The sequence below is a fragment of the Pezoporus occidentalis genome, unplaced genomic scaffold (assembly GCF_034315485.1).
Source record: "Pezoporus occidentalis ecotype Australia unplaced genomic scaffold, CSIRO_AGI_Poc_V1 ctg33, whole genome shotgun sequence".
In the NCBI taxonomy this organism is placed as follows: Eukaryota; Metazoa; Chordata; class Aves; order Psittaciformes; family Psittacidae; genus Pezoporus; species Pezoporus occidentalis.
Genome location: NW_026915268.1, coordinates 5,749,663 through 5,777,642, shown reverse-complemented (window position 1 = coordinate 5,777,642; position 27,980 = coordinate 5,749,663). Strand labels below are relative to the sequence as shown.

General features: G+C 47.3%; 1 protein-coding gene across 4 annotated transcripts; it reads left to right on the top strand.

The window, feature by feature from the left end:
• The first annotated feature begins 20 nt into the window (after window positions 1-20).
• On the top strand, window positions 21-27,880 carry ETF1 (eukaryotic translation termination factor 1). 4 transcript variants are annotated; one of them, XM_062629246.1, is made up of 11 exons: window positions 23-158; window positions 250-388; window positions 15,057-15,232; window positions 16,032-16,171; window positions 19,409-19,547; window positions 20,477-20,667; window positions 21,202-21,331; window positions 22,090-22,245; window positions 23,032-23,096; window positions 24,190-24,337; window positions 25,751-27,880. In XM_062629246.1, the coding sequence occupies exons 2-11, from the start codon at window positions 303-305 to the stop codon at window positions 25,831-25,833; spliced, it is 1,314 nt and encodes a 437-aa protein (XP_062485230.1). In that variant the 5' UTR covers window positions 23-158; window positions 250-302; the 3' UTR covers window positions 25,834-27,880. The 4 variants fall into 4 exon arrangements, with proteins under 4 accessions (XP_062485233.1, XP_062485230.1, XP_062485231.1 ...); XM_062629249.1 differs by lacking the exon at window positions 24,190-24,337 and having other exon boundaries at window positions 21-158; XM_062629247.1 differs by lacking the exons at window positions 23-158; window positions 250-388 and adding an exon at window positions 5,731-5,823.
• Window positions 27,881-27,980: the final 100 nt, after the last annotated feature.

Below are 27,980 nucleotides of genomic sequence, written 5' to 3'. Positions count from 1 at the left end.
TGCGTGCGTGCCCCGCCCCGGTCCCCCGGAAGTGATGTCACAGGCCCCATGTGAGCCGATTGCAACACATGCAGCGCGGAGAGGGGGAGCGCGAGCAGCCGGTGTCCGACGTCAGCGCCGCCGCCAGCCGCGCGCCGCCGGGGGGGACCGCGCCTGAGGTGAGGGCACGGGAGCGGCGGGGGGGGGCGGGCGGCGGCGCCGGGCCCGGCCGGCTCTAACCGCTGTGTGTGTGCCGCCCGCCCGCCGCAGGCCGCCGCAGCCGCCGCCGCAGCAGGAGGAGGAGGAGGAGGAGGAGGGAGAAGATGGCGGACGATCCCAGCGCTGCCGACCGCAACGTGGAGATCTGGAAGATCAAGAAGCTCATCAAGAGCCTAGAAGCGGCCCGCGGGTAAGCGGCGGGGCCTGCGCCGCCTCAGGGGGCGGCGGCTGCCGGGGAGGGGGGGGAGCACCGCGGCGCGGGGCGGTGGGTAAGCGGGGTCGCCCGCCCCAGGGACGGTGCGGGGAGGGTCCCGGCCGGAGCGGGAACAGCAGTGAGGGCTCTGCCGCCCGGCACCGGGCCCGCCGGCGCGGGCTGTGAGGGAGAGAGTGAGGAGCAGCCCCGGCCCGACGGCCCCTTCCCGGGCCCCGGTGCCCTTTTGTCTGGCCGCGTGGTAGAGCGGCCGGGTCCCTGCGGCCGTGCAGGGCCTTGGGTTTGGAGAGGAGAGCGGGCTGAGAGCGCGGCGAGGAGGGCCGCAGGGGGGTCTGTGTTCCCCGGGACAGCGGGGAGGGCTGAGTCGCAGAAAGGAAGCGTAACCGACTTTCCCGCACGGGAAGCGGGCAGCGCCTGCCGTTGTGCTCCCCGCTGGCCCCCGCCTGGTTTGGGTTCATCAGCTGTCTCCCTTCCACCCTCTGTGGCTGCCTCTGCCGGGTGTTCTGGGTGGCTGTCCCGGCCCTGCCGGGCTGGGAGAGGGGACGCGAGGCCCGCTGCCCAGCTCCACGTAGTGTCCGGCCTCTCCGTGGCCCCTGGCTGCCTCGTGCCAGCTGGCACCGGGGACCGGCAGATTCCAGCTGGAGTAGACGCCTTCTCTGCCCTGTGCAGGCGTGGGCTCCTCCCAGGGGACCCGCTGGCTCCGGAGGAGGGGGTGTGGGGTTGCAGTTACTGTGTTCCTTCTCTTACCAACACATACTTGATCTCCCCCCCCACTTCACCTTCCAGTGAAAGAAGTGCTTAGCTCCGTTTCCCTGAAAGCAGGCTCTCCTGAAGTTTGGATAGTGCTAAATTTAAGGGCTCTAATTCCTCTTTTGTCGTCCTTGCACTTTGATTTCTCTTTTTTTCCCCACCAGAAGTAACACTGCTGGATGTTCTGACAGCCTGCCCCATGCCAAAGGTGACATGGTGCCTGCATCTGGTAACTCAGCAGTGGCCTGTTGTATGGGTTGGGAAGCCCCTCGGGCTTGAGTACTTGTAAGAACTGTAGGTTCTGGAGTTGTAAAATAGCAAAGAAAGTGGGTGTCTCAGTACACAGTGCAATAAAATCAAACTGAAGGGTGAGTGCGTGGTTCTGTTTCCATAGGCTCATCTGAACCGGTGTTAATTGGGCTGGGGCATTGCTCTGGGGGTACCCACAAGGCTGGTTGCCTTTGGACAGCTCACATAAGCTGAGCTGCTGTCTTATTCTTCCCTTAGTACTGGTGCTTGTTCTGGTGTGTAGAGTGGGCATGGGGAGTTGTGTAGCTGAAAAGTAACCAAGGAAGTGGGGGAGAACCCAAGCTACAGGTGTCCCTAAGTGTTATTTAATATGTTGTATGAGGGATGGGGGTGTGGGAGAAGGGAATGGGGAGCCTGGGCTGTCCTTCTGCAGCAGAGTGGACTTTGACTGCCCAAGTTGACCATTCAGCTGTGTTTTTACAGTGTTGACAGCATGTGTTGTACCCTTGGGGAGGTCCTAGCAAGCATGGGAGCGTGTGAATGACTTTTGGCATGAAGTTAAAGGCCTTGGGGAGCTATGGGTGTCCATTGCAGCTTGTGAAAACACCTAGTGGCTCCTGTAACAGCAGTGGGGGAGGCCAGGCTGTGTTTTGGAAGTGTACGGTTAGTATTTTGCCTTTCCCTGATTCAAAATGTGGTGACATAAGTGTGCCTAGCTTCAGTGGCAACTCTTGTGGTGTTTGGAATAGGTGAATGTTGCAGAGAACAAGACTACAACCGGTATTGGAGTGATCCAGGGTGAGGTGAGGCAAGGGGCTGGCTTGTAGCAGGTGGCTGTTATAGGGGTAGCACCTTCTTGGGGACATAGCCTTGGAGTCTTTCCTCTTCCCTGCTAGTGGTCCCTGGCACATCTCTTCTTCATGTAAAGGTGCTGCAAGCACAAGAAAATGTATGGAGGTTTAGCTGAGCCCTTTGAATCCAACGTATGCCCTAGATGTTGTGATACTGCTGTTCTTTAACGTTTGAGCTAGCTGCTAATCCACCACCTGATGAGGGCTGCTGATGGCAGCAATCTTTGTAGAAGCAAGGTTATGTGTAAATGGGTGTTGTGCTAAAATTATCCTGGTCTGTTTGGGCCCAGTTAAGGGAAGAGATGCTGCAACTTTTGCCACCAGAGGCGTTAGACTCCCCGGCACAAGAGGTGTGAGGTAGTGAAACAGGCTTTTCCGGCCTTTGGGAGAGTCGCTTCCTCTTCCTGTGGAGTAGGAAGACCTGTTCTGGGGTGGGTTAGGGGGCAAAGCCTTTAAATAGGGTGATGTGGAGGGCCAGAGACTCCTTGGTGTCTCCACCTTCCCTTACTCATGTACTCCTAATGGTGACCCAGCAGCAGTGTCCCAGTTTCATGTGCTGGTTGTTCCTGCAGCGGATCAAAGGGACGGGAAATGGAGGAAGCTGGAGCTAGATGTTCAGTTTGTGTGTGGCTGTTGGGGCACCTCTGCTGTTAGCCAGCTATTTGGGTAAAATCTCAATGAAATCTTGCAGAATGTTACCAGAATGTTAAGTGAGCATGAGAGCAAGGAAATGCTTTTATTGTGCCTGGGACACATCAGCTAAGTGGTAGTATTTGGTCAGAAAACCAAGGTGGAAGATTAGAGCTTCAGCATTACCAGAAGCTGATGAGCTTGAGGCCAGCAAGGGTAATGTTAAGGTAATAGTGTAGCAAGAATGTCCTGTGTTATTTCTCCAGGCTGGCTTTCTCACTGATCTCTGGATAGCAAGAATCAGGCAAATCAAAACAAAAGTAGTGTTTAAAACCCCCTAACCCACCTCAAGACCCTCTCTCTGCTTGGCAAGGAGTAGAAGGAGCTTTTGTCTGTATTGTGCTTCCTAAACCAGAAGTATCTGTTACTCTCTTTCTAGCTCTTCCAAAGCTGAGTCGCAAGCTGCGATACTTTACACAGTTAATGAGTTGATCTTTCTGATGTGGTGTGAAGGGACGGGGAGTAGCTGGTATCAGCAGAGTGTGTGTGACTGAGAGCAGCTGGGGGGCCTGAGTTCTGTGCTGTAGGCAATTAACCTTTCTAGCCAGAAGAAGATGAGGTTTAAAGGCTGGTGGTGAGTCCTTGTGGGAAGTCTAGCCTTGTCACTCATCTCTGGTGGCTGGGAGTGCTCAGGCTTTCATCGGCCATCTCTGCTTCTCTCCCACAAAGGGATTCTGCTTTCAGTCCCCACTTAGGTTTTGTAACAAACAGCTTTGGTGGAAGTCTGTGCCCTCCAGAAGGTGCAGCAGTGGCTTTGCATGTGGCTGTTGCAGCAGCTCAAGTAGAAGTGGTATTAGTCCTCTGTTTTTCCCTTATCCTCTGTCTCTGTGATTTTCTGCTGTTGCTTAATGCAGTTTTCCAGTGTCAGTGTTAAACTGACAATCAGTCTTTGTTCCTTTTGGTCTTTGCAGTTCTGAATAGTTCGTGGGGCTATGGTCAGATTTTTCTGCTAATCTAAGCTGTAAATGCTTGGCAAAATCAAGCATCAGCAGCAACTGGCAGTTTCCTTGCAGGCTTAGGCCTGCAATGGGGCCAGATTTGAATCGCATTTGGAAAACTTCTCAAACTCTCAGGGATAGGGGCTTTCTTGCTGCAAACAGCTCTGCTTGGGAAGTTTGCTACCACTTCCTCTGGCCAGTTGGACTTCCTGACCCTGAGGGAGAGCATAGCAGGTGCTGGTGCAGGGTGTGGAGCTGCATTGTAATGGTAAAACCTTCAGGAACCTGCTCCCTTGGGACACCTCTCCTGCCTTGAGCTTGCTCTGTTCAGAGCAGTAGCCTTTATTAGTTGTTTTACTGAAACAGGGAGAGAGGAGGCAGAGAGAATGGTGTCTTTGAAGGCTCTGTCTGCAGCAACCACTAAGATTGACAAATGTAGTGTGTGGAAGAACTTTTTTACAAACTATTTTGGAAGGTGGGGAAACAGGTCATATGTAGGCTTCAGCTAACTCTGAACCAGTGACTTACTGCGGTTGTAACTGGAAGAAATGGCTCAAAGCAGGAGAATGGAGAGATGGTAAGAGAAGGGGACATCTTGGTGTTTCCAGAGCCATGGGAAGGCAAAGTGATGCCATTTCTTGCTAGGATTTGGATTCTGCCAAGCTGAGATTTCCATCTGTATATGGGAGAAACCAGAAGTGAGACAAGTAAGTCACCAGAGAGTAGTGAGGCCTGAAAGTGTATGGGAATTCCTGCAGAGTGAAATGTAGGTTAATTCTGCTTGAGGGTGGAAAAGCTGACCTGTTTTCTCAGCTTGTGTTGCAGAACACATCACTTGCAGCTGGGTTCTCATGGAGCCCATCTGGAGCCTTGTTGGGCCTGGTGGATGAGCCCAACTTTGGAATTAGTCTGAGGTTGCTGCTGTTTCCCAGCCTTGTGTGGCAGGGACAGGAGGAGGCTGCTTGGGTGACGGTGGATGGGAGGCTGCACATCTCTGTACCTACTTCTGAGCTGTCCTGGGGTGGTGCTGCTTTTATGGCCAGGCCAGTTGACAAGGCTGGGTGAGACCTGTTTGGGCAACCTGGTGCTTCTAGAGAACAAGATAGTCTTGTCTGTTCTACTGTTACAATGGTGGGTCTTTCCAAAAGTGACCTGAAAGCCCACCTGCTTGTGAGTTAGTGCTGCAGCAGCACTAGCTGCTGGGATGCATTTAGGGTATATCTATGGTCAGCTGCAAGTATGAGTTTGCCTTGTTCCTGATTCCTTTTGAACAAAGTGCTTGGGACCTGGTGGTGCTGGGATTATGTGGTGGTGTATTTCTCACCTGAATCAGGCAGTGCAATACTTTGTTACTCCTACAGCAGAGCTGCATCTGCAGGTCTTTGTTGTGGATGGCTTGTTCTGCTGATAGCAGGTGCTGTACAACTTCATCGCACTCAAGTTGCAACTCTGCTGGAATACCTGTTGAACAGTTGAGTCTGCTACAATAGTTGCTGCTTAAATTCTTCTACTGCACCATATATGCATATAAGATACAGTATACCTTATATAGTGGTGTACTGTATCTTAGGAGTGTAACAACATCACCATGTCTAGGCAAGTACCAGTAAAGCTACGTCTTTAAATGATGTCATACATCAGGAGGAGGATTTTGTGTGCTGTGGCTGGTTTCTGGCTACACTGCCAGAGGTGTGTCAGTTCAGAGGCTCCCTCCCCTGTTCCCAGGCTGCAGCAGATCTCTTTCCCCACCTTCGTTATTGGGATCTGTTCGTCATTGTGGCTGTGCCTTGGGTCTGGGCTCTGGGAAACAGTTTAACCGTTGATACAGGATCTGTTTCTGCAGAGCTGAAGCTTTCACCTTAGGACGTGGAGTATGGAGACCTTGAACCGGGCCTGGGTGAGCTGGTCGATCCCTGAAGGGCAGTGCTGTGGCAAGGTACTACTTGGCTTTCCAACTTGTGCTGTGTTCATTAGGTTACAGTGCTGATATGTCATGCTAGTGCCTGTTGTGGGGTAGACTTGAGGATCTCTCCACAGCAAGCTCATGTCTCCAGTGGAGGTACCTTTCCTAGAAGTTTTCTGCTTCAGCTGGAATCTAGGTTGGACCAGCCTTGGGAAAGTCCAGCCTTTCAGTCTGTGGAGAACATAAGCCAGATGTGGGGCAGGAACTGCAAGAGGAGTGTCTGTGGGGTGGCACATGGATTTTTATCTTTACTGACAATGGGTTTTCTGCTTTGGCTTTATGAGCTGTCATTGAAGTATGGAGTGTTTAGGGAAGAGGTTACGATTTAAGTTCTTACCTAAGCTGAATTACTTCCTTGAAGTTGTGCTTTCTCAGCCTGCTTGTGTCAAGTGTAGTTTCTAAAGGAGATCATGTTTCTGTTACAGAAGTAAAGGCTGCAGTATTAATACTGTCTTGTGCTTCTGGTAGTGAGAGGAGATGGAGACATTTGCAGAGAGGCTGAACAGGAATAATCCGGGGCAGAAGTGATAGCTGAGGCCTCTGTGGCAGGTAACCATGTAGGATATACTGCATCTCTTGAAGCACAGTTTCCCTGCTCTGAGTCTCTTCAGGCTGCCAGTCTCTGTAGTGTTGGGGTTAGAAGCTGGGTATGGGTTTCTTGTGATCAGAGCTGATGAGGCTCCTCAGGACTAAGGCAGTGTCTCCTAAGAGCTTGTGTTCCGGTGGTGTTGAGGGGGGTGATCAGAGAAAGCTGCTCTTCCTGTGCCAGATAAGAATGCAGCTGAAACTGGGGAGAATGTCCAAAGGGTTGTTGACATCCTGCTGGTTGCCTGTGCCTAATCGTTGTAAAATGCTTCCTGGGCTTTCTCATCTGCTTGCTCTACCTGTTGCTGTATAATTCAGAAGGAACAATTGGGAAGTGCTGTTGGAGAGCACACACCAGCAAGTGGCAGAAAATGACCTCATCTGGGAGAATGGTTACGTGTGAGACAAGAACTCTAGGAAGTGTTTTATAGCCCTTGGTAGCCTGGTACCCTCCTTTACAACTGTGTGAATCATTAGTGAACAGTGTGATTCATACACAGCTCATCATTCACATAGAGCTAATGAATGAGCCCCTGACTGCTGAAGAGAAATGACGTGGCAAGAGATGGGAATGGGCACCTCGAAAGAGGACAGACTTTTTTGGCTTTGTGGCAACTCCATTTCTCCCTGCCTTTTATCAGCCCATTCCCATGTAGCTCGGAGGCATTAACATCTTAACAAGCAAATCTGGATCTGTTGCTGCAGTCCCTCGGTGTACATCTTGTACCCAACTGACCCATTAGCATAATGCAACAAGTCTTTCAAACTTGGAGCATGGATAATTGAGGAGAGAGAGCAGGGGAACTGTGGCAAAATCAAGCCTCCCAGTGAGTCACAAATGGCTGAAGTGCAGAAATGTCTGTTCCACTTACCAGTAATTGGGCATCCGGGCTTTCTGCATGAGGTCAGATGCAGCCAATAAGGCCTGTTCAAAACATGCCTATGCAATTAGGTTTTGTGATGTGTTGCCTTTGATCCAAGGATTTCAGAGGGGCATTGATTCACCCTCCCTGTGGGGTGTGCAGTAGCCGCTTATGGTGATTCGGTGCTCTTTGGTAATACGGGATGAAGTCAGGATCTGCTCCTAGAGCTCCAGAACTGAGCTGGGATCTGTGTGCTGGTGGTTGCCTGAGCAGCAGCCACAGTGTTGGAGCTGGCTCCAGCTGGGGACAGGAGAAGGTTCGGAGCATGGAGCTGCTTACATTGACCTGTGTGCAGGTAGTACATAGTAGACCATTGGGCTCACTGTTACCTGTGCAGCCTTCAGACACGTGATACCTGGCCAAATTCTCTGCTATGTGGAGGAATTAGAGGTCTGTGACCTGATTCTTCCACCTCCTTTCTGTCCCTAGGGAGTGATGCATGCTGAGCTCAGGAGGCAGGTCCTGGCAGCAGGCCAGTGACTGCTCATGGGGGGAAGCACTACCTTGCCTGACCCTTGGTGAGACACTAGCCAGTCTTGCCTCTGCTCCTTTGCTGAAGCAGCCATTTGCTGCCTCCCTGTGGGAAGCTTTCCCTTGCTGCTGAAGCAGTGGGTGCACTGAGGAAAGCAGGGTCACTTCTGTTTTCCAGCGTGGCTTCTGGCTTGGTGCTTCTCTCCCTAGCCTGCATTTGATAAGATTGCTTGGCATCTCAGGCCTTTTTCGTCTTTGAGACAGTCAGTGGGTTAGGGTAAGAGGGCACAATACCGTTTCAGGGCAGTCTGAATGTCTGTGTTCAAGCCTTTTCTGGTTACACAAAGTGCTTTTTCTATCTGACCTGCCAGCATTACAGGACAATGATATGCAAGATTCCTGCCTAGGGCTCTGGGACAGCACTCCAATGGGAGAGCTTGGCACTCTGTGAGCCATGGTGCAATAGCTGCATGGCCTCATGCTGTGCAGCTAAGTGATTTTCCTTTGTCCAGGGTAGAGGTGGCATCCAGAGACTGATGGATTAGCTATCTGGGTTGTTTCTTTGATTTAGGGGAGGGGGGGCTGGCTCTCTCCAATCAATGTTTATGCTGAAAAGTACTCTTGAGGAAAGAATTACTTGCTCTCTTGGCTCTCTGATCCTCCCATCATATCTGCTCTGCCCCCATCTCTGCCCATTGTGCCTTTTCTCTGCTTCTGAGGCAGCACTGGATCCAGAGAGGTCATCTCTGCCCTACTGCTGCTTGTGAACTGGTCTCTTCTGTATCTTCATACTCTTCTTTGGATGACCTGGAAACCTTTGAGGAACAACTTGTACTGATGTCGCCTTTCAGTAGATGACCCAGTGTTCTGGTGTATGCTGCTGTGAAATGCAGAATGCCTCTGATGTGGAGATTGTGAGGTTCCTCCTGAAATGATGCTGCAAAAAGTACTGCCAATGCCATGGCTTTCAGCTCGACTTCACATGAAACTTCTAAGGAGCTAATGGTAGGTCCCACTGTCAGCTACCCGCTGCTGTGTGCTCTGTCTAGCTATCCGTGCAGCAGTCTTCAAGCTCATCGTCTGAACAGGGAGTGGGTTTTCATCTCTTTAGGTTGGAGACATCACACAGATCTCAAGCAGCGATTAGATTGAGGCATGTTGGTTGTGTTTGTTGCAAAGTGTTCAGAAGATGTTCTCACAGGCAATGCAGTCTTCGGGTAAGCTTCCAGATGACCTTGCATCTGAAGACTGAAGAGATCCCAGACTCTTAAGATTGCCTCTGCTCCGTCCTAGCAGGCTGACAGGATTCCCAGGACAAGTTAATGTAGCTTTTGCATCTTCTGTTGTCTCTCTAGATCTGGTGTCTCAAGTGGACTTGAGCCACTTCCTATTTGACAAAGGCTTTGTCTTATTAAAAGGCATGGTGTCTTTAAAGGGCACAGCTGTGACCTGTGTGTGAACTTCACAGCCATAATTTGTAAGTTGTAAGAGCATGTGCACAGAACTTCTCCACAGCAGGGTCAACACTGTTGCATACAGGACTTGTGTGTGAACAGTGTCTAATGGCCTGCGTTTTGTAAGAGAACCCAAACCAGCAATCTTGTGCTTGCCTGTACCAAAGGACACTTTGTATACACTTCATTCAACATCTCTGCTCAGACACAGGATCAAAACCCTGTCAAATATTCTTCTACTTACATCGCTGCTTGTGTGAACTGTGCTCTTGACTTAGTCCTTCACACTGTGTGCATACTTGTTCGGAAGTAGCTCTCTTGGACCTGTGGGATTCGTCTGGAGAAGTTCTGCCTTGGATTACATAGATAATACTGGCATCTGTCTTGCATCTGGCTATGGGTGTGTCAGTGATGGAACTGTCTTGCTATGGTATAACATCAGAAGTCTTGGTGGTCCAGGGAGCTTGGGCTCCTTGGTACATGGGATGCCTGCTCAGTAATCCACAGTTCTCTTGGATGGAGACCAACAGACGTTACCTTGGGAAGGTAACATCGCTTGAAGCGGTATGTGGCAACAGCTCTTTCATAGAAAGCTTCCTAGCTGTGGTATGTGGTTAAGATCTGATTATCTGGAAGCTGTTTGCTCCATGCCTTTGCCAGTCTCTGGCAGTCCCATGTAGGCCTTGTCCTGGGGAAAGCAGGATGCTGATGGAGCTAGTACCCTGTGAAAAAAACAAAGCTCCTTCTGAGTCATAGAGAATGACTGACCTTCCTTGCTTGTGTATCACTGCATTACACAGTGTGCTATTAGTGTAAAATGTTTCATTGTGGAACAACTACAGCTCAGCTGCTGTTCGTCAGGTCTCCTCTGATACCACAGGATAGGCCAGTAACTGCTATTTATATAGCATGTCTGTGAAGTTAACGCTCTCCCTTGCCAGCACATATCCCACGTTCCAGGAGACAGGTTGAGTGACTGTTTCTCCCCAGCCTTCCGGTTGGGATTGCTCCGGTGCCAACTTGAGGGGAGCTACAGTCAGTGCTTGCTGGTTTTTGTGTGGTATGCATGTAGCCACTTCACTGACGTAACATGGTGTAAGATAGTCAGAGTCTTTTAGGAAGTCACTAGGCCAGTTTCTAGTTTCATCTGAAAGCTGAAGGTCTAAGGGTCTGCTCAGCTGTTCCTCCTGATGGGCGGGAGAGGAGAAACCAAATCCCTGTAGGTGAAGATGGCCACCCAGAACAGGCGGCTCAACTGCCAGCTGTAATGAAAACCATCATGGGGTGTATGTGGCAGCTGATTTCCAACGTGATACACTGCTTGCTTTCTGCACTTGCCTTCTGTTGTGGTGGCTTCCTCATGCTGAACCAGCAAGTACACAGTGGGCACTGCTCCTGGTGCCAGAGGTGGCTGGGGACTTGGAGCAGCAATCCAGCTGGTCTAAGTGTCTTCAGTGAAATCCCTGCTCTTGTGCTTGGAAGGAACCCAGCAGTTCTCTTAGTCTGCAATGCCACAGCTGTCATAAGGCACTTGAGACGCTGTCTGATGATACGTCTTAGGCAAGTACAGCAAGGTCCTGCAGGGAGAATAGAGCTGCTGGATGCTGTATGTAGGAACACTGGCAAAACATTTCCCTTGGGGATTTTGGGGCTAGGTTAGTGATGATTCAGCACCGCACACACTGCCACTCGCTGTGATAACTTGATAACATTTGCTCTTAAGCCTCTCTGTGGCTGGGATAGCTGTTTCTTTTTGTACAGTTGTCTGAAATTCAAGCTGTGGTGACACTGAGGTTTTAATACTAGAACAGGCTGTGTCCTATCCACAAATCTCAGTTTCCTCAAGTACGCTTGGCTTTGCTTCCTCCTTTCCCCCAAACAGGTCCCTGGCAGGTTGTAGGAGTAAAGCTGGAGTCTTGATTATTGTCCTCTATCCTAGAGTTAGCTAATATTGGCACCTTCCAGGCCACACTAAATCTGAGCTAATTGCTGCTTACTGGCAGGGCTGGTACAGTGTGTGTACCCAGCCAGTGGGGTGGTTTTACCTTCCCAGAGGTTGGCACTTACTTGCCCCATTGTTCCTTTATAATGCATGGACAGATGCCCTTAGTGCCTTAAATGGTTTTCTCCTCTGCAGTCCCTTGTTCATTGGCACATGTTGTGCTGTCCTGTGGTTGGGGATGCTGGTTTCTTACAAAAGCAAACGTCTCTTTCTTACAAGGAGCGTTTTGGGTCTTGATGTGCATGCTTGGATTACAGTAGCAGCTATTTGGCTGCTGTGCAAGCACTCCTTAGACCAGAATAGGGACAGCAACTGTCTCTAGCTGCTTCAGACTTCCTGGCTTGGTTCAGTCTGAAGGCATTAGCTTCCAGCTGATCTCATATCATTTGTCTTGGGTGTACTAAAACTGGAGGGGGGGGCACGGACACACCTCTTAGCAATGCTGCAGTTTGAAGTGGGGATCCTGCTGAGCAGAACATAATCTGGAGTGCTTCAGGTCTGTCCTTCCTGCAGGAGAGCTGGGGGTGATACAAGGAAGAATGCGTGTTCGATCCAGAGCTGCCAGTGTGAGCACTGTCCTTAATCTAGATTGATTATTTAATTGTTCACTGTAACAATTCTGTAATGAAGTTCTGTCTGGCAGTGTGCTCACCAGGGGATTTGTGGTTGGCAATGGTCTGCCAGGCAGCAAATGTCCCATGTGCTTCATGCACAGCAGAGCCTGTTGGTTTTACAGGTCTGCTTCTTGGACAGGCCCCTTTTGGCAGGCCGTAGTCAGCATGATTTCCCCTACTTCCTTCTCAGAGTAAATGTGCTCTAGAACTGTGTCTTTGAGCAGCAGCTTTCTTAGAAACTCTTGCCTACGTTTTGTGTCGTTACGGTGAATTTAGGAAATGGAACCACAACTGGTTTTTTAGACCCTGCCATCCTGCAGGAAGGTCACATGCAGGTACCAGCTTGCTTTGAGAGGGGAAAACTTCTGTACCAGGTTAACAAGGTCTCAGTGGTGCATGAGGGAGTTCTGCAGCCATCCTGGTCACTGGTGTGCCGGTGTGCTTCAGCTGGTGACTTGCTGCTCTCGGCCTCTTTGGCACATGATCTGATTTAGTGATCAGGTCCTGACAGGGTCCTTGTTTAAGGAAAGGGGGAGATGAGCAGGGGGGATGCTGACTGTTACCTTCAGTTAGCTGGCTGCCTAATGAACTGCTTGGTTGGGTGGATTAGCTGTACCCAGCAGGCAGCAGCAGCAGTATACTGGCAGGGGCTGCTTCCCCTGGGGACATGGGTGAGGAGCTGGTGACTCCTTGTGCTCCAGGCTCCAGCAGCTGGGGATGCTGTGAGGTGCTCAGGCTGCATGCCTGCTGTTCTGCTGGATTCTGTAGGAATCAGTTAGTGCCCGAAATAGCTTTGGCTGAGCAAATAGTGGCAAAAATATGTCAAATCCAAGAAGTGCACTTGGTGTTGGTAATGGAAGGTGCTTTGGATAGAAATCCAGGCTGGAATTTGTGGAAGGGTTGCACCAAGTACTGTGCTCGAGGTTTACATGAGGGAGAATACATCATCTGAGAGAGACCCATTTCTTTTCTTTGCAGTAAGGAATCACAAGAGCTTGTGAAGTGCACTGTGTTACCTTGGGTAGGTTGCTTTGGGCAGGGTGTTCCTGAGGAACAGTGATTTGCCTGACCCACGTGACTGCCTTAGAGATAAGAACCTGTGTGTAATATAAATAATCCCCAGTTGCAATGGCCCTGTGAAGGTGTGGGGTTGGTGCAGTCCAGTTCACAACACACTGGCCAGCAGCTCTGCTCATGCCAGTGTTTCTGGGGCAGTGGAACATAACATGAGGCCAGGGGCTGGGATCTGAGGGGTGGCTTGCATTTGAAAACTGAAGGTGGGTAGCTTACTGAAGAACTGGCCTTGGGAGGGAGGGCACACTCCTTGCTGTTCCCCTAGCTCACTGCCTGCTCTTTGCCCTCTGCCCTCAATACAGGGAAAACTGCATTAAATCTCTTTCCTAGCAGGCAAGCCATGCAGCACCCAAGGGGCATAACAGTCCCATCTGCCACATCCGGATGCCCTCGGTTTGTGCAGCAAGTTAGGTGTGGTGTGCAGAGCTTTCCAGTCTCTGGGAAGTCAGAGAATCTCCTCTTTCAGAGAAAGAAATGAACTCAAGAGTGTTACTTTCAGAAAAGTCGGGAAGAGTTGCTTTCATTCGGATCAGGCTCTTACTCAAAGGAGCCTGCTGGGAATGATAGGCCATTAGATCTCCCCTAAGGCTTGTACCATTCACTGGGGTAGCAAGCTGCTTTAATTGAGTGGTATATGGAGTATTCTTGGCTGGTGTGACCTGGAAGTCTGAGAGCTGTCAGCATGGCTCAAAGCTCTTTCTGGGAATAATGCCTGCAAGTGTCTCTTCTTGACTTTCTTGATGAGTGTGTATGGGGATCTTGGATATTAAAACCAATTAGTTGTCTTTAAGGTCAGAGACTTATTTGACCTAGCAGCATCTGTTTCAACTTGGCCTGAATTGAAGATCTTTGGAAGAGGGCTGTACAACTTCTGTAAAGAGGCTAATGAAGTGATGCTTTTTAAAGCACTTCCCTGCTGTCTCTGTAGCCCAAACATTTCAGGCAGGATGCTAGAGCCTGACAATCTGAAGCAGCAGCAGGCAGGTTCTCTGTTAGTCTTCTACTGTAAGAAATGTAAAATGGCAAAACCTAGCAAACTCCCCCCCTCCTTTTTCAATGGCTGAAAAGCACTTGGGTTCTCTCTGACACAGAATCCTGAGTAGAGGTTTTTCCACAGAGCTTAGCTGGTTTGCCCTTGAGAGGGCTAGAGGACACGATGAGATACTTGATTTTTGTGCCATTACTCTAAGGTGAAGTATTAGGTCTGGGTTAAATTTGAGACAGTGCAGAAGCAGCAACTTCAGACATCTGGGATACTTCAATGGCAAATGGCAGGTACCTGCTGGAAGGCAGATAGGAAATTTCCTGATTTTTCATGTTGGCCTTGGATGGATTTGAACCACGAGACTGCTTTGGGGATTAAGTTCTCTGCAGGATCCACCCAAAAGCCATAGGAAAAATGAGCGTCAAACTTACTTTTTCATTTAATTTAAGCCTGTGCTGTGATTTGTGGGGTCTTATCTCCTGACTCTGTGCCTGGGGCTGGTGCTTAAAGCACACTTTATTTAAAGCAGCTGCCAGAGCTGGTCAGGTTCTCTGTAAAGCAAAGTGCTGCTGGGAAGGTAGAAAAGACTAACTGCTACAAAAGGATCCTTCTAGTTTGGTTTTCTCTATTAATCTGAGCAGAGCAAAGTGTTAAATCAGCACTGGGGCTGGCTGGTGCTTCAGCTGTCTGAGAACAAATGGAATGGACTTCAAAACATTCTTTAAGTATGTGGCTGCATTGTTTTAAATAATCTCTGCTGGGGACAGCTTCCATGCCTTTAGCTTGCAGCCCTTAGCCTCAACATACATGCTTTTTCTTTTCACAGAGTAGTATCCCAGGTTAAATGAGCAGCTTTTGGAGGACTTGCTTGGTAGTGACGAACCTGAACACTTGTTTATGGAGTCAAATCCTTCTGAAGAGCCTGGTTTTGTTTTCTCTCCCGTTACTGTCCATCAGAAGGGGAATGACACGCATAACAGTGGAGCGAAGCATCCTTGGGGGAGGGAGGCAAGACAACTGCGTGCATGGAATATGGTATGAATACAGTTGTTGCTTGGGCTGGTGGCTGCTCACAACCCCTCTCTTTTCCTTTCTCAGCAATGGTACCAGCATGATATCGTTGATCATTCCCCCCAAAGACCAGATTTCACGAGTGGCTAAAATGTTAGCGGATGAGTTCGGCACCGCCTCCAACATCAAGTCTCGAGTGAATCGCCTTTCAGTACTGGGAGCCATTACATCTGTACAGCAAAGACTGAAACTCTATAACAAAGGTAACTTCTAGCTTGCATGGATGCTGGCAATCTTCCCTTACTTGGAAGCAGCCTTAAATTCCTGCATTGTGCAGTTTTCTGCTAATCAGATCTCTTGGCCTCTGCTGCTCTCTTTGCACTGATAATCCAGGTACGTTGCCCATGGATGGCTATTTCAGGGTGGCCCTTGGGACTGGAATAGGGAGATGGTCCTTGTCTCTAATAAGCAGGCTCATGATTCTGTCCTTAGCAGTTAAACTTGGCCAGCCTTAAGAGCTATTCCACAATAGTTCATTTGCATTAAACTAGTGGTTTTCCATCAAGCAGAAACTTATGTATGTCTTCTGCATGGCACATGCAGCTACCACCAAAAACAGACCCAGGCAATCTATAATGATTGCTGGGAAAGTGTTCAGTGTCACTGTTTTTACACTTGCAAGTGGCCTTCATAGAGATGTTCAGTCTGTAAATCACTGTATAAGAACTAGGAAAGGTTCACAGGGCTATCCAGCCTTTTCCAGGCTTCCATGAGCTTGCAAGCTCATGGATTTAACAGCCAGGTACATGTTCTTGCAGCTCTGTTGCAAGTCTTTCCCTCAGTGTTACCTTTAGTTTCCTACAGCTCTTCAGCATATGTGCACTGAATTAGTTTGTTTTCCATTGTAGAGATCTGGGAGGGAAAGAGGTGGAGGAAATGGAAAGTAGAGAATTTGGGAACTTCCATTCCAGCTGTGCCTTAAGTTTTAAGGCCTAGCAGTTTTTGATGGGTGCAGTTTGCAGCATTTCTTAGTGATCGAAAATTGCGTTATGTCCTTTGTAGTACCTCCAAATGGTCTGGTTGTTTACTGTGGAACAATTGTGACAGAAGAAGGAAAAGAGAAGAAAGTCAACATTGACTTTGAACCTTTCAAACCAATCAATACGTCGTTGTATTTGTGTGACAACAAATTCCACACAGAGGTAAGAAGTCCCCTGTTACCTGCTGGGTTTGAAGTAGTCAGGCTGCTTTGCTAGACTCACTGGAACACTCCTTGATGTGCAGAATCCACAGCCTGTAGAGCAGCAGGCTTTAGTTAAGGCATCCTTTAGTGTGAGGTGTCCCTGCCCATGGCAGGGGGGTTGGAACTTGATGATCTTAAGTTCCTTTCCAACCCTAACTATTCTATGATTCATCCTGCTGGTGAAGCCACCAGCTCCTGCTACAGCTGACTTTATGGTCCGGTTAGTAACTGCTGAGTTTGTGTAACCCACAGACATGAGCTTTTCTCTAGAACTAGAGGCAGGGGTTTTTTTCTGAACTTAAGAGGCCATAGATTTTATTCCAAGCCAGGCCTTAAAAGTAATACCAAGATAATATTAGTGTTACCAGTACTGATACCACATGTTAACTGAGATCCTCGATGGAGAACTGGCCTGTGCCTCATCTACTTGGGGTAAAGTGGGATTATTTTTATTCAACATCATCTTATCTTAGTTAAATGAAGGTTTGAGGCATATTTAACGTAATGAGGATTACACTGGTCTTGACTGTGTGAAGACAGTTTGTTGCATCTGTTCTGACTGTTGGCAGTTGCAGAGTCTCTATCTGTAGTAGGTGACTGACTGCCTTTCATGTCCATGGGTTCACCATGATAAATGTGTGGACTGAGACTTAACTTCCTGTCATCAAACCTGTATGACATGGACTTGACAGGGCCTTCACTGATATAGTTCTGCTTGTTTGTTTGGGTTTTTGGAGATCTGATCCGTGACTGGGTTTCAAAGGGTAGAAGTTCAGGAAGGAAAGATGTGCTTGTTGCACAGGTGAGGTACATCCCTATTATTCTGTCTCCCCACCACGGATGAAATCCCAACGCATCTGTGACCTACCAGCAATAACAGAACTGTGCACAGGTAAAGCTTTTGAGTCCTGCCAAGCCCACATGTCCGTAGGCAAGAGGTAAATAAGAGAATTCAAGAGTGAGTCAGAGGTGCAAAGCCAGGAGATGTTTGTCCCTGCAGTTGCTGGCAGCGGGTGGACGCTGGTGTGTTGCCTTCTTCCCCATCAGAAAAGGGATTCATTTGATCTTGTCTGCAGCTGCTGCCTCAGGGGCTGTTCACTACCGAAGGAGTAGCTGCTGCCCAGTGGGCTGTTGGTGGGGGCAGCTGTGAACACACTGTTGCTGGTGTGTAGCATTGCTCAGCAAGTGAGTGGCATGAACTTAAGAGGAATTCGTGGTGATTGCTGCTGCTGCGATTGCTAATGCACTTTTCCCCAGGGGCTGTTTGCTCTCCTGTGTTTTCTGTGATTATTTTCATTGGTATTGTCTGTGCTGCAGAATCAAATCTTACTGTATGCTGTCTTGAGCAGCAAGATGATGTTAGCACTGAAGTCTTGATTTGTCTGTTTTATTTGGTTGTAGAGCTGTGTTTTTAACCTAGTGGTTTCCCCAACATGCAGCTGCGACAGGTGAGGGCATCTGGCTTGGTACATCAACAGCTTTCCAGTGAAAGTGAGGGCACGTCAAGGAGCAGAAAGAGGAGGTGATCTTCACCTGTAGGCTGAAGCAGCAAAGAGAAACTCAGACTGAAGGAACAGAATAAAAGCTTGTGCTTGATAGGTCAAACTGTGGAATTGCTGACATAGAACTAATGAAGGGAAAATATAGGGAATCACTGAGCATTGGATACTTTATTAAAATAAGAGGGAATCGAGAACATCAGAGCCATAGGCATCTGCTGCCTGGCAAGAGGATCTGGTAAGATTTCCTCTAGTTATTTTATTGCCTGTGTGAAACCAAAGTAACTTCCCAAGAGGGATATGAGCCCTGATGTGTGTCTGAAGGGTAGGATTTGCAATGACTTATTTTGATACCTTGGCTGCAGCACTCATTCCAGTCACACGATTTGCTTGGCTCTGTCCCAGTTAAATAGATTGCAATGTAATATGCCACTTCCTCCTCTCATTCATCCCACTGCTGAGGAATTAATACAGAATATTTATTTTGGCCAGTAGATTCCATTAAACTTTAGTGTCTGTTTCTTTTAAGCCTGAAGGCTGTAGATGCGGTTGTGTGGATTTTGGGTAAAGATGACTGAGTTCTGATCCTTTCCATTCAGCCCAGTAATCAAGCTGGCAGGCGTGCAGGTAGTTAAAAGGTCCTCTGCAGTAAACCAACACCATCATGCTTTCAGTATTAAACTGGTGACTTCAAACAGTCTAGAATTTGACAAGTTCTCCATCCTGTTGATGTGGTTTTACCAGCAAGAAAGAGGATTCTGGCTCTTACGTTTATTGGGCATGTGTAAGAGAACAGGAGTGAGCATGCTGAATGTTCCTGCTCACTCAGGCTGCCCTTGAGGGGACAGTAACTGACAGATGCCCTCAAAAAAAGGAGTGTAGAATGTGGGTATCTGGGGATGTCCTGCGCCACCAGAACCAAGGCTGGGCAGGACAAAAGTAACTCAAAAGCCTTGATATTAAGCAATACATTAATGGTTAGTCAACTTCAATGACCTTACAGAATGAATTTAGCTGCTTTCTTTAAAGGGAAGATAACTTTCATTTTGCAGCAAATGTTCTGGCTGCCTTCTCTATAGCCAGTTATGCAGTTATTGCTGCTGTTACTTAATTCTGCTTTGTAAGGCTAAATTTGTCATAGCCACTATAGATTTCATCATTTTGCCTTTGGGACTTGAAGCCAGGAGGTGCAACAAACCAGTATTTGTTGTTGTCAAGATGAAAGTCTGTATCAGTGCTTTGCAGGATGAAAGCAGCCCAGATAGCCTGATCAAGTGAACTAAGCAAGTTCTGTTTTCCTGCCTGAAACGCTAGGAAAATTCTTCTTCCAGTTTTGCCAACCAGAGAGGTGAGGCAGCCTCATAGAGGTGTGATAGTTTCACTTTCCAGAGCTGATCTTTAGGGTCTTGCTATTCCACCTGCCTGCAATGTCAGGCGATGAACTGGTAAATGCAGTGAAAATAGTTACCAAGCCTGAGCACTGGTTTCCTTTCTGCTTTTGGCAGCATTGTGTGAGGTAGTAATCTGGGACAGTCCCACCTCCCAAATGTGCTCCTCCTCTAGCTTATTTGTATATAATAGCAAAGACCACCTACAGAACTGAAATTCATCGAGGTGTACTGTTTCTGGTGCCCTTTCTGAACCAGGGTCATTAATAGACTGGTGCTTACTGCTGACAACATCCTTTTCTTTTCCAGGCTCTTACAGCGCTGCTTTCTGACGACAGCAAGTTTGGCTTTATTGTAATAGATGGTAGTGGTGCACTCTTTGGAACTCTTCAAGGAAACACAAGAGAAGTCCTGCACAAATTCACTGTGGATCTTCCAAAGAAGCATGGTAATGCTCTAGTCTGTCTAGACTGTTTGCAGCAGAACATCATGGGGTGGGATGGGAGGGTAGTAGCAGGAAACTTGGCCTTCAGGTGTTTAGCTCTACTCAATTCTTTGCTTCCATCAAATCTGACAGCAAAGCCTCTAGTCTGAGCCTTCTGTCAAAATTAATGAATCACTGTAATATGTGATTCATTAGTTGATCTTCTTCAAGTCATGCTTTTTATTTCTTGGAGCATTTGATCAGTTACTTGGTTTTGAGGTAGACTTACCTAAATATTAATAGCAGAAGTAGTAATATCACCTGGTAGCATCTTTGAAGTTTGCATCTGATGGTGTTGTAATGCAAACCAGCGTGAAAAGCAAGAAGCTGTTCCTTGCAAGAAGCACAGAAGCCTAATGGAGCAAGCAAAATTGTAGTTCTGCTCTCTGGTGCTGCACTGTAGTAAGCCACTGATGAGTGCAGTCTGTTAGCTACTCCTGGCTTACTGTCCTTTGTAGATTGGGATGGGACAAAATGAATTTGAAACATCTCCCCCAGTAGGTTCCTGCAGCAGTCTGCTGGAATGCATTGCATTGGCAAGAAAGGCACGTGAGGCAGTGTAACAAAGGAGATGGCTTTTAGTGAAGGTACAGGACATAGAAAATGTACGCAGATGTTCAATTTATAAAGTTTCAAGTCTGTATAAGAAGAAAATCAAAACCACCCACAATGTAATTCCCTCTTTGGGAGAAAAATCCCTTGCTGTGAGTGAACCCTCTATTCACTTACTGTTTCAGTGAGTGCCCCTGGCTCTGCTTGTGGCCAGCTAATTCTGAAGGCTGCATCTGCCCTTGGCTTGAGTTATTCCAAGCCCAGTTGGAACCATGTACTAATAACCTTCCTGAACTGAAATTACTTCCAAATCATGCCTTCACATCTGTTCTCTTGTAAAGGTAGAGGAGGTCAGTCTGCCTTGCGTTTTGCTCGCTTGAGAATGGAGAAACGACACAACTACGTAAGGAAGGTAGCAGAGACAGCCGTGCAACTCTTCATCTCTGGCGACAAGGTGAACGTGGCTGGTCTCGTTTTAGCTGGATCAGCTGACTTCAAAACTGAATTAAGTCAATCTGACATGTTTGATCAGGTGAGTAGCCTTTTCTGAGCAAGGCCCAGATGTTTAAGCTGTCAGTAGTAACGGTGATATTAGCAGTAGCTACTTGGTATGAGATGCATCTAATGAGGAATATAACTTCAGTGTCTTAAGCCATTTGATCAAAACTAAACATCTGATGAGATAGAATACCTGATATCCTAGGAGGATTTCCTAATGCCTCCCACAAGGAGGTAGTATCTCCTTTTCTTAACAACAGTGCTGAAAAGCAATCTGTCCTCCCTGGTTTGGAGCTGCCATTCACATTCTTTCTGTTTCCAAATCTAAAGTAGAAGCTTTATTGGAATTAAACTGTACTAAACCTAATCTCCGTGTCCCTGTTGCCTGAAAACTGTGCTTCAGTATCAAACATGCAGAGGTCCCTCTGACTGAGCTCTGCTTGCAAGTAAAGCAAAACAGATTAATGCTGTGATTCTTGCCAGGTGCTTATTCTTGTGCCATTATGAAGTAGTCTTATGGCAGTGCTGTGTGATAGACTCTTATTCATGTCTGCTTTTTCTTGCTTAGCGGTTGCAATCCAAAGTGCTCAAACTAGTTGACATTTCATATGGAGGAGAAAATGGATTCAATCAAGCAATTGAGTTGTCAACTGAGGTCCTCTCTAATGTGAAATTCATTCAAGAGAAGAAACTAATAGGTATGTGACCACACGTTCAGCCTTCTGAGCCAAATATGCTTGACTGACTAGGTTGAGCCTGCTTTAGGCCTCCTGGTGGTGCCTTTGTGTGCTACCTGAGCCCTGGGATGCTTTCTGAGGTGGGCAGAGCATGACTTGTGGTGGTCTTTGTTGCCTGAACACCTTCTTAAATGCTGCAGGACTTAATGAGGCTTTAAGGAGTGCGTGGGGAGGATTCTTTTGTTTTTCCCACTGGACTTCTCAGATGTTCCCTGTTTATCCTTCCATCAGGGATTGCCTTAGTTTTCAGGCCTTCTGGTGACATTTGGATAAGAGGGGGTAAAAATAGCTCCTCAGATCACTTGCATCTTCCACAAGATGACAGTTAAGTTTTTTTGTTTTAAGATGGGAATAGAAAAGATCCTTTGTTTGACTCTCCAAAGATAAACATTGCTGGATGGAAAGCACAGGAGGGCAATAGTAACAGTAGATCCCTTACACTGGGAAGGGTGAAGATAAAAGGATCCTGCTGGTGGGTTAGTCCAGTTGATTGTTTAACAGCAAAGGCAAGCCTTTCGGTGGAGTGAGATTCCTGACAGGGCAGTATTTCAGGGAGTATTTGTTAGATACATGCTCTGACGTGTTACAGTGTCCTTTGCTTCCTTCAACAGCATTACAATCTCCTTTCCCAGCTGCTTCTTGCATGCAAATCAGGCTTGTTTAAAGCTCCATGTGGCATGATCAGTGTTTGTGACAATCTCTTTGTATCCTGACTGCAGGACGATACTTTGACGAAATCAGTCAGGACACGGGGAAGTACTGTTTTGGCGTTGAAGATACACTAAAAGCTTTGGAAATGGGAGCAGTAGAGATACTGATAGTCTATGAAAATCTGGATATCATGAGATACGTTCTGCACTGCCAAGGCACGGAGGGTAGGTAGTGCTTCCGTGAGACTGAAATGTCCATGAAGGTTTAACACTTATGCCAACTCCCTTGGATAGATTATGCTGCAGGAACTCCTTAAGCAGATCTTTAAGGACTTGATCAAGGGGATGTCAGGTCACTAACTTGCAACTTCCTGGCTACTCTGGGGAAAAGTCTGAATGAAACTAGCAAGCTTCCACTGTGGAGAAAATATTGCAGTGCTGTGGTGGTAATTTGTCACAGAGTAGCACAAAACCCAACTTTCGGGTGTGAAAGTATAAATGTGGTACCAGTGCATTGTAAGAGGGGATGCTGACTTGACTCGTGGCCAGAAACATGATTCTTGCTGCCTACAGACAAACCATAACGCCTACAGCAGGACCTCTGCCTTTTTTGGTGTTGACATGACAGTTACTCTCTACTGGTGTGCTCATTTGGTTTCTTATAGAACTTCACCTAGAAAGGCAGTGTCATAGTATCCTAGAATGGTTTGGGTTGGAAGGGACCTTAAAGCTCATCCAGTTCCAGCCCCCTGCCATGGGCCTGGACGCCTTCCACTAGAGCAGCTTGCTCCAAGCCCCTGTGTCCAACCTGGCCTTGAACACTGCCAGGGATGGGGCAGCCACAGCTTCTCTGGGCACCCTGTGCCTCACCACAGCCTGAGTAAAATAATTGTTCCCAATATCTGTTATTCCTAATGTTTGTTGTAATTGTTGGCTGCTGTCAGGCTCTTGCTGTCTTTAAGTTGCACCTGGTAGTTTATCCAGCCTAATTTTTTTCCCCTCCCTTTTCAGAGGAGAAGATTCTGTATTTGACACCAGAGCAAGAGAAGGATAAATCCCACTTCACAGATAAAGAGGTATTTCAGCTTTGGGGCCTGTAGTTTTATTCTCGGTATACTGGTGCAGCATTCCGAGCTTAGTTTGTCATAATCAGGTGAATATGTGCCACCTTTCTGGCGCTCAGATGAGTCTTCCAAGATGACAACCTGTGGTTCTTCCTGTTCCCCTTCTATGTAACCCCTCAATTCCACACTTGCTTTACTCCTGTCTTCCCTTCCACCAGTTCCAAGATGGTGTAAATGAAGTGACAGGCAATAAGGGGTCTTTGGTCACCATCAAGCTACCTGCTAGAAGAATTTGGTAGGCACTGTGCAACCCACAGGCTAAGGTCCCAAACCATAACTCCCTGTTTATTGTGCACTTATGTGGTTACAACCAATCAGATTTTGCTTGTGCAGGTCAGAAAGCCCTGACAGGTTGGGGGGGGTCTCTATTAACTTTGCAGAGTAAGCTGGGCAAAGAAGTCTGTCCCTTGCAGAAAGGGTGGTCATCTCTGTCTCATGCATGGACTGCCAGGGTAGCCCTTTTCCTCCTGGTGGGGTAATTGCTAATTCCTACTGTGCATGGCAGGTTTCCATTGTATTCTGCAGTGATGTTGTGTTTCTGTGCCAATAATCACCTGACCTCCTGCTTACAAAGCTCTGTACTTGCCTCTGTATTTGCATAGATCAGTATTTCCTAGAGTGAGCAGTGCCTGGTTAGATGAGTGGCAATGGACTGTTTGTGGAGTATAAAGCAAATCTAAAGAAACACTAAAAACTAAGAGTGTAGCATGAGCTGACACTTGAGCAGAATAAACAAGGTGTTTCCTTCCTGCTTCTAAGTTCTGTAGTATGTGGGTGCAAAACAAGGACTGTCAGGATTGGACTTAACACCAGGAGCCTTCTGCTTGTGTCAGCACTTGGCTGATACAGATGTGTCCTAAATGCCTATCAGCTGGACCCTGGCAAGTGTGTTGGCTGCTCCAGCCTGTGAAGCATGAAGCTGGTGTCTCTCTTTGAAAATGAAGACAATAGTGATCTTTACGCCAAAGACAACTCTTAATACCTAACACACAGTGATGTAACCTTTCTGTTACTGTTTTTTCCACCCCCTCAAATGTCTCTGTAGACTGGCCAGGAACATGAACTGATAGAAAGTATGCCCCTTCTGGAGTGGTTTGCAAACAACTACAAGAAATTTGGAGCAACATTGGAAATTGTTACAGACAAATCACAGGAAGGATCCCAATTTGTGAAAGGATTTGGAGGAATTGGAGGTAAACTGCAAGAGAAAAATGTTTGTCATCTTTTTTAATGGTTGATTTGGTAACCTGGTGCCAATACAAGTGGGATTAATCTTATTCCTATTAGTCATGATACCAGTTCAAGAAACTGTCATGTTCATCAGGGATCTGCAGGTGAATTCATCACGATGATGCTGCATGTTGTGCAGCTGCCACTTTCCAACTGCGTTCCGCAGATCCCTTTGTCCTTCAGAGTGCTCAGAAGGTGGACTGTCCTTCTTTCCAGCTGCTGAATTTCAGAAGGGCTATGAACTGCCTCACTCTCTGCACACAGTTATTGTTCTGGGGCAGACCATGCCCTGCTGTGTAGAAGTGGTGTATGACAAACCCCAGCCTAGTTTCTGAAGCAGTTGGATATCTGTTACTCAGCTCTCAGAACTTCCCTGTACTTTGCTCCCTGGTCTTCCCTTTTCAATATAAAAGCATTTTTAGCCCAACTTTATGGAGAAATGAGGCTTCTGAAATCCTGCAGTCTTTCTCCTGAGCTCAGTGACCAGTTTCAGCTGAGTCTGGCAGAGGTGCAGAAAGCTGCTGTGCTTCACTCTGACAAAAAGCATTAGCGGGGTAGAACCACATCACCTGCTGTGCACCTTGTTCTCCCCAGACTAGGGATCCCAGGGCAAAGCTGCTGCTTTTTGACTGATAACCTAGCTGTTGCCACTTGCTGTGTTTAGGTTGATGGATGTAGAACAGAGTGTATTGCAAAGAGGAATTTCTAAGGGCCAGAGAACACTCATCAGAGGGATTCAAGCCTGAATGGTTTGGCTATGTAAGGAGCAACAGGTTTCTAAGTTTCCAGGGTTTGTAATTCCAGGAATCCTTCTTGTCCTCTCAGACCCAGTCTGTCTGCATGGTGGACTACTTTCACTACCATGCTCCCTGTAGATTTGAAATACTCCTTGAATACCCTTCAGCTAAGTAAATGTTTCCAGGGATAAAGGCTCCCAGAAACCCAGGCTGGTGTTTGGGGAGGGGAGGGTCAAAGGAGACAGCCACTAAATACTGCTTTTACACTTCAATGCCAGCTGTCTTCTGAATTTAACTGTCTGAGCAGTTAGAGTGGGACAGATGATCTGTCACTGCTGCTTCTTGGAGATACAGTCCTCCTAGAACAGTTTCTGCTTTTCCAGCAGACAGCTGGCCTACGCCAGGCAGGTAGGTATTCCCTCTGTTTGGCACTGAATGACATGGATGTGGCATTTCCATACTAGCTGGGTGACTGCTGTAAGTCCTCGGCCTGAGCCGAACTCACAATACAAGTGCTAAGTCAGCTGCTGAGAACTGAATTGAGAACCTCTTGATGTGCAGCTGGGGCTCAGGGAATTGTTTAAATGCCTTTCTAGCTCTGTGGATGTTGGAGAAGCTAAAGCCTGTTGTTTTTCCCAGGTATCTTGCGGTACCGAGTGGACTTCCAGGGAATGGAATACCAAGGAGGAGACGATGAATTTTTTGACCTTGATGACTACTAGGTAGTCGACCTGGGTCCGGCAAAACGTGCCTCGCCCCTCCAGCATCCAACCCAAGGAGCAAACTCATGGTGGAAAACACAACAGATCCCTGCCTTAGAATTGGAACATTTCCAGAACTTGATCCACAAACATTGGATTTAAAAAAAGCAAAACCCTACACTTTGATTTGTCATAGTGTCAGTACAGCAGCAAACTACTAAGTTCCTATATGCCACTTTGGACTAATTTAAAAAGAATCCCAATTTTTACTTTTACTCAATGGTGAAATTGGTTGCTCTTGTATTTTATGAAAATGATTTTTTTTAACCTTCATGATACATTAACTGCTGTAAAACCTCTTCCTTCGAAAATTAATAGAAGTAAGATCCTACTGGTTTGTTTCTTTTTACTTTGATTGGAGAGATCAATTGCTGCATTTTGCAGCCCCGTGACCCATTTACATGGCACTCTCAGCTTAGACTACAGAAGAAGAAATGTAATGAAATTGGAGCCATTCATTCTCTTCTAAAGAATGAGAAGGCCCTTACCTTGAGTGCTAGCTTATGTGTGGCTTGCAAATTCAGATGGGATGGGGAGGCTTACCAGCCAAACGTGCTTTAATCTATTTGCAGAAGCACTGCTCTCACAAACTAGGAAACGCACTTCATTGATTGCAATGAAAATGCTGCTGAAGTCTTGGGCTTAATTTGGATTGGAGCAGTGCAGCCTTCAGGATATATTATTATTATTATTTTTCAGTCTGGACAGAAATAAACTCCTGATTTCAGTGCAGTAAGGTACACTTTGCTTTGTTTTGTTCCTCAGTAAGTTTTTCTTTTTGCTTTAGGACTGCGTAAGGTTTCCTTGAGTATGTGAATTTGAACCCACAGTTCTTCCATGGAAGCGGGTATTTGACAGGAGTAACTAGCAAATGGAGTCCTTGACAGAAACCTTAGTGCTGGTGTGTTTGGAGCATTCCACGTGTGTATGCTGAATGTGTATGCTGAATATGCACAGCCCGTGGGACACCCATCTCCCAGCACTAAGGCAGTCTATGGGATGGGCTCGCAAGTCTCCTGTAACTCTGATGCTGAACACTTAATGTGCCCTTCATGGGTTAGAACTTCTGGTTGCATCAAGACTCAAAGCTTTTTGTCACGCCTGCTATATCAAATGCACTTCAACCTGCTTGAACTGACAAAGGGTTTTTCAGGTGGTGGTGCAGGCAGAGGGTGAAGTGAGCGTTGGCACGAGGTAATGCACAGGTCTTGCTGCTTTTGGGGGGTTACTGGGTTCTCTGACATCGCGGTGCCTGGTAGTTCTGCTCATCACTGGCTCTGTCACTCCTGGTGCATCAGTCAAAAGCAGCTTCTCTTCCAAGCTGCATACCTGCCTACTTTTCCCGTAATCCTGTTTCACTTGAATGAAGGGGGAGCTTGTCTTAAAACTTCTGCCACGCCGTTCTCTGAGGTCCAAAATGACAGTCATTGTGAGCAATACAACTCGTACCCCTGCTTTAGAACCTGGCAGATCAGATGGCTTTGCTGGTGTTCTCACATCAAAGCTGGAATCTCTCACAGAAGGTGGGCCCGGGTCCGCCGCAGATCTGCACAAACCCGGGTTTGAGCACATCTGTGGTCTCCGCAGCGGTATGTTCATGACTTTGCCATTGTAAATGGGTCTAATGTGACATGACAAGACCAGAAAAATTGGATGTAAATTTACATTTTTTGAATATACTGCTTGTTGTTTCACATGATACATTAGGGTATGCAGCTCCTTTTTGTAGTTTTTATTTTTACTATTTAAGTTTGGAAATGATGCCAAATTTTTGTATTTCTTTAATCAATGTGTTCTCTTCGGTGATATATATTGCATTATATATTGATGTGTATATCAATATATACTGATATGTATTACACTTACACATACAAACACGTTAAACGGGGGTGAAAAATCCTAGCCTTCGCATACTATATAGCCTCTGCAGAGAGATCCCAAGCAGTGATATCTTGGTGTTGTGATGTACAGAAATGGAGAAGAGTATTAAACCATATTTAAGAATATAGTAATGACTCCTGGTTTATTTTTCTTTAGCCCAGGCAGCACCTGCTCTGCTCGCAGCCCGGGGCCAGCTTCAGATCGGTACTTGAGTTTTGAGGTAGGTC